Source organism: Boleophthalmus pectinirostris, unplaced genomic scaffold (genome assembly GCF_026225935.1).
Source record: "Boleophthalmus pectinirostris isolate CB_2022bp ecotype Guang Dong unplaced genomic scaffold, ASM2622593v1 HiC_scaffold_2, whole genome shotgun sequence".
NCBI lineage: Eukaryota > Metazoa > Chordata > Actinopteri > Gobiiformes > Gobiidae > Boleophthalmus > Boleophthalmus pectinirostris.
The window spans coordinates 3,772,552-3,782,838 of record NW_026571152.1 but is presented as its reverse complement, the minus strand read 5'-3'; the positions used below and the strand labels follow the sequence as shown (position 1 = coordinate 3,782,838).

General features: G+C 39.5%; 1 protein-coding gene across 1 annotated transcript in view; it reads right to left on the bottom strand.

Moving 5' to 3' along the window:
* Nucleotides 1-6,882: 6,882 nt before the first annotated feature.
* Nucleotides 6,883-10,287, bottom strand: part of tmem117 (transmembrane protein 117) — a 147,636-nt gene continuing 144,231 nt past the window's right edge. Inside the window, 1 exon segment of the mRNA XM_020933470.2 lies at nucleotides 6,883-7,547. Coding sequence (XP_020789129.2) covers nucleotides 6,883-7,547 — 665 coding nt within the window.

Below are 10,287 nucleotides of genomic sequence, written 5' to 3'. Positions count from 1 at the left end.
CAGACAGGAAACAGCTGATGAGATCACGCTCACAACTTTACAGCCTGTGGTCTGCAGACAGATCCCGCTGCTCTGACCTATCAATCGATCTGTTGCATTCAGCACCATGTACAGAGAGAGACTGATATGATGATTTATCATATGATATGATTTAAATTGTCGAGCGGCAGCCTTTTAGTAGGTGACGACATGTGATCGTCGGCGATACGCTGCCGTGTTCTATGCACAGGTTAGACTGTCGTTGGGCATAAGCTGTGGACGCTGGCAACACACTCAGCATTAGTTGGTATAAGTTATCTATAAGTTATAAAAATGTTCTATTTAAGTTATTAATACGCTATATATACGTCCAACTCGTTATGAATACGCTATGTATATATATGTAAAACAAAACATTGATGGTTCAGCGTATGCCAGCGTTTTAGGGAAATTCTGGTACGTCGGCATACACTGGCTAAATCATCAAGGTGTGACAGCGGCATTACAGGTATAAAAACAGAGTTAGTACAGATTGAGATACCAATTGTAGAAGATTGTTATTTTGGAATAAAATTGTATAGGCTACATCAGTACATCAAACATTAAGGTGAATTCAAACATATGACTGTATTGTTGTGAAAATTTTGTCTCATAATTTGAATAGTAGTCATAGTATTAGTAGTTGCATTAGTAGCAGTAGCAGCAGCAGCAGCAGCAGCAGCAGTAGTAGTAGTAGTAGTAGTAGTAGTAGTAGTAGTAGTAGTAGTAGTAGTAGTAGTGGTAGTAGTAGTAGTAGTAGTAGTAGTAGTAGTAGTAGTGGTAGTAGTAGTAGTAGTAGTTTTAGACCAGTTGAAACCAGTGAAATACATGAAACATTTTGTTACAGGTATAAAAACAGAGTTAGTACAGATTGAAATACCAATAGCAGAAGATTGTTATTTTGGAATAAAGTCGTATAGGCTACATCAGTACATCAAAATGTCATTTAAAAAAGATCATTTGGTTAATAATGAAACCAATATTTGAGTATTATTTAGCATATTCAAATGAAAGTAAATACAGTACAGGATAGAGTCACTCGTTGTGTCAATATGTTGAAACAATTCTTTGATATTCAGGAGAATCAACATTTATAATAATGTTGTAGTTTTACGGACAAACCACACACACAAAAAAAAAAAAAAGCTGAGGACAGAAAGCAGCACTGCAGGAGTTCCAATACTGAGAGCTGAGAACGGAAAAATTTGCTACTTTTCATTTGAAAATAAATTCCATGCATTTTTGGAATAGACTGTTTCAAAGTAGTTGTGGTGAATCCGTGTGTCATTCGGTCATTTGTTTTTCAATATAAAACCAAAAATAAGAAAATGAAAAAACAACAGTTTTCTTCATTATTTATCTCCAAAACCAAAATGAAAAAAACAAAAAAAAAAAAAAAAAAACAGATAATGATTTGTTTTTTCAGTTTGCGATTTTGTGTTTAAATGAAAAATGGAAAAACGGATAACGATCGTTTCCCGTTTACGTGACTTCCATGACTGTGATGCCGGACTTTTGCGCTACATACGGACTGAACCACGACTGATCCAGGTCCAGGACCAGAGCGGACTCTGAGCCTCTGCAAGGTCCGAGTCTCAGCTTCGAGCTCCGGCCCTGTCGTGGGCTCCGGTGTGTCCCGGCCTGGTGTCAGTCTCAGTCCCGGTCTCAGTCCCGGTCTGGTCCGGCTCTGGTCTCGGTCTCAGTCCCGCTCTGGTCCCGGTCTGGTCTCAGTCTCGGTCTGGTCCCGGTCTGGTCTCAGTCTTGGTCTGATCCCGGTCTCAGTTCAGATCTCAGTCTCAGTCTGGTCCCGGTCTGGTCTCGGACTGGTCTCTGGTCTCATTCTCGGCCTGGTCCCTGTCTGGTCCCGGTCTGGTCTTGGTCTCAGTCCCGGTCTGGTCTCGGACCTGGATCAGTCTTGGTTCAGTCCTTATGCGGCACAAAAGTCCGACATTGCAGTCCGTTTTTTCCATTCTTCATTTAAACACAAAATTTAAAACTGAAAAAATGAATCATTATCTGTTTGTTTCATTTTGGTTTTGGAGACAAATAATGAAGAGTTGTTTTTTCCTTTTCTTATTTTTGGTTTTATATTGAAAAACGAATGAACGAATGCTACTTGGATTGTGGTGTTTTCTGAGCTGAAGAGGCAGGTGTTGCTCTGGAGGTTTAGTGTGTGTTTGTGTGTGTGTTTGTGTGTGTGTGTGTGTGTGTTTGTGTTGTGTGTGTTTGTGTGTGTGTGCAGACCACAGACCAGGTACAGGCCTCCTCATCAGAACATCTGCAGCGCTCCCATCATCTGATTACATTGATGATGTGTGGTGTAATCTGAAGAGGAGGAGGTGAATAGGTCGTTAGTGTACATGGGGGTTCATAATCGTTACGTGGAGAAGAGCAAAACTCACAAGGACCAATTAGTGTGAGTGCGTAATGAGCCATAACACCAAGAGCATCACACATGACTTACATAAAGGATACAAGGAAAGCGGGATAGAAATAGGACATCTTCAGTTCGCTGCCTATACGAGCTGAGTCCAGGAAGTACACGTCTGACACAGAGTTGTCATTAAACTAAAGTCTTCAATTTGAGGTGTTCGAAAGAGAAGCTCTGACCTGTGACTGATTTTCAATACCAGTATGAAACCACGATGATTATAAAAACTGACCTTAGGTTCTTACTCTAGTTCCAATATAATCATTGTTAATAAAAGCCCGCGTTGCATGCTGGGAAATATTTTGGTCGGAGGCAAGAAACAGGATATCGGTCAAACACAGTGCGTAACCTCATGTATTTCTCCCCGATAATGGTAAATTCCTGCTGCATTATCGGATGCACAAATAGAAACACGGAAGAAGGAAAATGTCTTTTTCGTATTCTGAGTGAAAAGAACCGCTAACGGTGAATTAAACGGCTTTCAAACATTCGCAGAGCAAACGTAGAAGATCCTAACAAACCGTGGACTCCAACAAGTTCAACAACACATCCAGACTCTTGGAGGTTTTCATCTTTTCTGCTGTGAATGGCCCAGGAGTTTCCACCAAGTCATTGTGGATATCGCCCAAGTGAATATTTGACCAGGTAGTTGCCGATTCTGACCAGAAATTTGGTTTGGTCCAGGCTCTGTCGGGGTTGAAAAGGGTGATTTGGCTCCATCGATGCTTATGACCAATTTCTGGTCAAATGGTCTTGGGTCCTCTGCCGTTAGAGTGGATAAATAACCAGGATCAATACCCTTTACATGCTTTCTCACTCCGTCCGTGTTTATTGCCGCTGACTAAAATAATTCCCAGCATGCAACACGTGCTTTTGTCAACAATGAAACTCGCCTATTTGTCAGAATTTTCTAAAACTTTTCCAGGAAAGGTCCATTTAAAAAAAAATTTAAAAAGTGTTCTGTATTGGTTCCTGTTCAAATGTTTCAAACTTCTCTTAGTATCAAATATTATCATGGAATCAACATTTTGGTTCGACTGCATTGACCCACAAAAATGTTGGATTTATTTAATTCCAGGGGTTTTTAAGGTTTCACAATACCATATTTTTCAGACTATAAGTCGCACTTTTTTCATGGTTTGTGTGTTTCCTGTGACTTATAACTCCAGTGCAGTGTGACTTATATATTCAAATGTTCACACTGAAGCGCTGAGAGGCTCTAGTCTTGTGTATCAGTATCTGCTGCTCCTGTTCCTCCTGTACCACTGTCACTTCACTCTACTGCACATGTCTCCTGCAGAAAGAGCCTCTGTTCTGTCTGTATCATGTCAGTCGATCGCACCATTACTTCTGTACCACTGAACAATTTAACATTTAAACAAACTTATAAAGACGACTGAGAAGACTGAACACAAATGCCCCCAAAAACTAAATCAGATTTGGCAGATTACAAACTGCAAGTCGTGAAATCTGCAGCTGAAAACGATAATCGAGCAGCAGAAAGAAAGTTTGGAGTGAGGAGGATGCACCATGAAACTTTCCTGAAGTCACTGGATGGATGGACAAAGTCTGGACTTCAGTGACACCGAAACCATCCTGTCGGGATTCAGAAAGACCCCAATAATTCTAACTGGAACTGATGCTGAGTCTGACGACAGCGACACAGAAGAGGAAGCGACGCTCTGTTTACTGAGTTGTTCAGAAGTGACACCGAGGATGAAGAATTGAATGGATTTAGTGATTTGGAGTGAGATGGAGAGTTTGGTAAACTTGTTCTGTTCTGTTGTTTACATTATAGTTTATCTGAAGAACTGTTCATATGTGACGTTAACAGTCTGTTGTTCTCTCTTCTACTGTTTTTACTACAACTTGACTTTCAACAGGAAATGTCGGTTCCTCGTCTCTGATTTTATAAAATAAATTTCCCCCAAAAAGTGCAACTTATATATGTTTTTTTCTTCTTCATTATGCATTTTTTGGCTGATGCGACTTATAGTCCAGAGCCACTTATAGTCTGAAAAATATGGTAGTTCTGTTCATGCATTTCTTTCTGACTTTCTTTCAAGACTCTACTCTACTCTAGAATAGTATCTTGGCATGTGTGTCTCAATACTAATGTTTATTTCATTCATTTTGGATGTTTTTATTGGTTCAAATGCTGTTTATGTATTTGTGTATTGATACCTGCCCAAATAATTGAATACAACTCATACTGATGATAAGTATTTTGGTATACATTTTTAACAACTAATACATATGTAATATTATTTGTATTTTCCAATAATACATGAGACTATAGTGATTAGTGGATTATAATAGAAAAAGTGAAAAACATGCATATTTACTGTGAGTGGGCTTGCCTCTCGACAGACCTGACTCATAATCTGACAAACTATTTTTGTTCTCTTATTGTCGTTACGTCCTGGACTCACCCTGTACAGACTGATAAGGTTTACTCTTGTGAATTATCAAGGCACTACTGTAGCTATAACTCTGGTTACAGACAGAAATACAACGTGAGAAGAGGCACCAAAGTCTCGTCAGAATCCACAGCTTTGAGCTTTGAGCTCTGAACGTGAAAATGGCAGCAGCACCGTGTCGACTGATAGAGACTGGAGTTTGCATTCAACAGAGCAGAGGGGCTGGACTTGGTACCACTTTGGAACATTTAAAAAGGTTTATAAAAATAGAGAAATATCATGTCCTAACATCCTCGTGTAGGTCCACACACGTCCACACTGTCCTGAACCACACAAAAGTTCAAATGATTCAATTCTGAACACAAGTCTCTTCTGATTAGTAGATTATAAACTTACTTAAATGATTATTTCACTTGCTTAATATACATGTTCTTAATTTTGCAGCATTTTGAGGCAGATTAAGTTAAATAAGAATAATAACATTATAAATAAATAAGAATAAAATAAGAATATGTATTTTTCTCATTACTTTTTTGTAGACAAATTGTAAACATTATATTTTCCAAAATGGAGGCAATAGTGAATTGATACTTTGCAGGTGATGTCATCAGCATACCTCGGGGATGTGATGCTAACTGTAGGCTCTGCTCTGTCTGAGACTTTGTTAGACTTAAATCTGTGCTTTATTTTAACACAGTCTCACCAGTAAGAACTGATTTTTGTTGTTAAAAATCTCTCACACATAAAATTACAGTCACAAGTTCATTAACATTAGCCAACAGTTTCCAGTTACTCATAAGCAAACACCTAAACGGAACCATCAACATACTGATCCAAATGTGTTTTGAAATCTTATTCTTGAGTTTTCAGACCATCTTAAAACATCTGTGACTATGTTTGTTAATGTGTGCACTGTGTCACCATGGTAACTCCCAGAGGTGGGACCATGTCGTTGTTTTGTGAGTCTCAAGTAAGTCTCAAGTCTTTGACCTCAAGTCTGAGTCAAGTCCCAAGTCACATAAAGACAAGTCGAGTCTCGAGTCACTGGCCCATAAGTCCAGGTCATGTGCAAGTCGTCTGCTTTGAGCTTCAAGTCATTTCAGGTCTCTAAACGAAATATAGTGTTTTTTTTGCAATTTATATGAATTTTTAACTAAACTGTACTTTAAAAGTCATAGTATATTCATGGTATTTATATAACGGTTGTAGAAATGTCCTTTTTTTCCTTTTTTGAAGACATTTTAAATGTCTTGTCAATATCTTAGTGTGAATCATTACAGTCAGAATAAAGAGAATTCAGATTTTCAGAGCTAAATGACAGTTATTTTCTCATGTGTCTGAAATGGAAGGATCATGTTCTACTGTATGTACAGTAGTTCCCTCTGTTTTACTGTATTGTACTGTATATTACTGTAGTACATTTGAGGATACAATATCACAGTACTTCAGTTACATCCAAAGTACCAAACAGAAGTAGGGGGACAAGTACTGCATGTATAACCTATAAAGAGAAAAGTATTTTCTAAAAACATATCTTTTTAGTAGGAGCACCAGTATTCTTAAGTCACTTACCTTCAAGTCCAAGTCAAGTCCCAAGTCTATTTTATCAAGTCAAGTCTCAAGTCCTAAAAAGAGTGACTCAAGTCTGACTCGAGTCCAAGTCACGACTTGTAAGTCCCACCTCTGGTAACTCCTAAACCTTCCAGCATTAGAGATACAGGTAGAACACACCCAGCGTGATGTCACTGCAAAGAATCAAACGGAACATAATGTGAGGATAAAAAAAATAAATTTTTTTGGTCATGCATTGCTACATAGTTTATTAGCCCCCATCAAACGTCTGAAGTTTAAAAAGCTGAAAAATCTATGATCAAACGTATTCTAATTATGTGTTTCTAAAGTCCCTATTAAACAACAGAATCTGAATCTGAATTCAAATCATTTGAACTCGTGAGCTGTTATTCCTTTGTAACAGTGCATTGAAAGTATTCAGCATGTTTGCATTCTTTTTTTTTATGGGGAGAGTTTGTGTACGTCAAAAAACACGGCCGGCTCGTCCTGCTCCACACTGTCAATCACGATGCTCGGATGTGTCTCCTGCGTTTCCATGGAGATCGTCGAATTGGTCGAAGGAGTCGCCCCAAAATGAGGCCCGTCTACGGACAGCAACATCGGTGTTCCAGACTTTTTTAAACTGTCCGTCATTGCGGCGTGCAGCTCCTCCGGCGTCGTCCCCATGTCTTTAGAGCTGTACTCCGACGGGGATTTCCTCTTTATCCTTTCGTATGTTTTATCTGGGTTTTCTGTGAACGTTTCGCTGTCCTGGAATCTCCCCAACAACCAGATGAAGAATCCGAACAGCACAAAAGCAGCTAAACTCGGGATGAAGGCTAAACATTTGACATCTAGGCTGGCCCCCACGTAGCGGCTGTGCAGGAACATGTCCCGGGTTACGTAGGTGAGGTTGGTGCGCGGGTCCACGTTGGTGTAGCGCCACTCGTAGGTGAGGGTGGAGTGGTTGAAGTTGGCGAGGGTCTCCGGTTCTTCCACGGTGTAGATCTTTTCGCCTGGACCCACGTACTGGCCGTACTCATAAGGCTTGTAGAAGATCTGGTTCTTCCACATGTTTAAGTCCAAGATCAGGACCAGGAAGATGATGCCGTAGTTGAACCACTTTCCTGAAATGAGAGAGAAAAACGTCATTAAATCATTAATTAATAAGAAGTTTATGACCTTTTGCAACTTTTAAAATGTATTCTGTGGTCTTTTCTAGGGCTGTAGTCGACTAAAGAAATTCTTGGTCGATTAAAGACATGTGATCGACTAAAGAGACGCGCTGCCAGTTGATTCATTGACAAAAAAAAAAAAAAAACTGCACTCACAAAACTACACCTGCAGGGGGAGCTCATGTAAAAACTAGAAGAATGTATTTATATGAAGGCAGATTAAACTTGTGAATCATGAGTTTGACCCCAAAAATACAAACTCACTCATTCCTCCTCGTCACTGTTGTTGTCCTTATAATCGAAATAAAATGAAGAGTCAACCGATTAATCGAGTAAAGGACTACCAATCGGTGCATCATTCGTTCATGCGTCTTTCAAAATAAAACCAAAAATAAGAAAACAAAAAATATTTACGAATTTTTTTCATTATTTTCTTCATTATTTGTCTCCAAAACCAAAATGAAAAAAAGAAAAACGATAATGATTAGTTCTTTCAGTTTTCAATTTTGTGTTTAAATGAATAAAGGAAAAACAGATAACAGCTGTTTCCCGTTTCCGTGACTTAAACTGCACTTTTCTAACATTTTAGGCGATCGTGTTAACAAAATAACACTATTCCCCCAAAAGTATTTATATGTGCATAGGACAGAAGTTCATATTTGGCTGTAGTTGAACATGAAATAAATATTCGTAAACTCTCGAGCCCAGTCATTCATAAAATGTATTGTAACCATCAGAATATGAATTGACAACATCAAGAATTACAATCAAGAAGTGAAAATGTACGATTACACTTTCGTGTCCATACTGGCTTCTCAAAGCCTCATCGTTAGTATTTGGATGGGAGACAAATCAGGAGCCACAGTGAGGCGCCAGTTGTAAAAACTGTTGTTGTGTCCTTAGGCAAGGCACTTTGCCTAAGCACCCTCATTGCCTAGTATGAAAGTGGTGTGTGTGTGTGAGTGATGGTGGTGGTTGGAGGGGCAGATGGTGCAGATTGGCAGCCTTGCTTCATCAGTCTGACCCAGGGCAGCTGTGGCTACAGTAGTAGTTTACCACCACCGAGTGAATGAATAAATATAAAAGCCATATAAAACTGATGCATTATTATTCTTCAGTACGAATACGAATTCACAGACACGACTCGACTGTCAAAAATACAACATCACCTCACAGGCAATATTTACTGAGCAGAAGAAACACTGATCGAGATGCTGGACTTTGGTGCTGCATATGGACTGAACCAGGATGAAACCAGACCTGAACCAGACCTGAACCAGACCTGAACCAGGACTGAACCAGGACTGAACCAGGACTGAGTGTCGGGACGAGCTGGAGGTGTAGACTGTCAGGTGATTGCAGGAGAAAGGACCGGAGCTCAGTACAGCTGTCGCCCGGTTGCATTTTGCGGACACCCTGCTCCACGGGCTCGGGGTTCTCTCGCCTTCAAGTTCAAGATTAGTCCAAAGTTAGACCTGGTGTAGTCATATTTCAGTCCCAATGCAGCGCAAAAGTCTAGCATCACAGTTTAAGTCAAGGAAATGGACGTTTTTTTCCATTATTCATTTAAACACAAAATTGAAAACAGAAAAAACAAATTGTTATCCATGTCTTCATTTTTGGTTTTGAAGATAAATAATGAAGAAAAGTGTTTTTTTGTTGTTTTTTTTTCCTTTTCTTATTTTTGGTTTTATTTTGAAAAACGAATGAATAAATGCTACATGGATTCTACCCCGTTACCTCCTTTCTTCACTTAGGTCAACCACTTAATGAAGGGAAACTAACAAGCTCCTAATATCCCAAACCCACAAATAAAACAAACTGAAAAAAATTTAAGAATTCTGCCTAAAGTGTTTTTTTTTACTTTATTAACAAGTCCCCTAATCTAATATTTAGTTATTTTGGCTTCAGCTTTGAACTGGGAATTACTCAAGACACAACAAATGCTCAGTTTACAGTCAGTATGTCCCAACAGAATAGCAGCGATTAGCCAAAGAGTCTGTGGAGTCTAGAGTGTAAATAATCACATTTTAAATAATCTGCCAACTTCCTGCTGTTACAGTTTGAAAATGACTTACCGCATTTTTCGGTCTAAAAGTCACACTTTTTTTCATGGTTTGGGTGTTTCTTGCGACTTCGGCTCTATGTTCCTGTATCTGATCTTTTAATGTCAGTCTGAACCACACAGATCTGATTTTTTTCAAATGTGACCCAGGCCACTTGGATATGTGGTCCTGAAACCGATACATATCTGATCTTTTGACATGCGACTTCAGTCTGAAGGGCCAAAGTGCATTCATCCGACCTACACGTCATTAACAAGCAACAAACGTAACTATTCTGCGCTGAAGCAGGCGGAAACCGGAACTGTAAAATCGCCAGGTGCTCGATGCTGCGTCCATGTTTGGACAACTTCCGTAAACACAGAGCACGCTCACTGCGGTTGACGCATGGGGTTGACGTCATCGTGTCTCCAGTTTCAGGCTGTTTACCGTTCACACTGGAGTCACAGACAAGTCGCATTTAATTGTAAATGTGAACGACCTCGCAAAAACATCGGATTTCACAAAAAAATCGGAATTGGAACTGCAGTCTGAACGTAGCCTTATACTCCAGTGCGACTTATATATTAACATTTTCACACTGAAGTGCTGAGAGGCTCTAGTCTTGTGTGTGAGTATCTGCTGCTCCT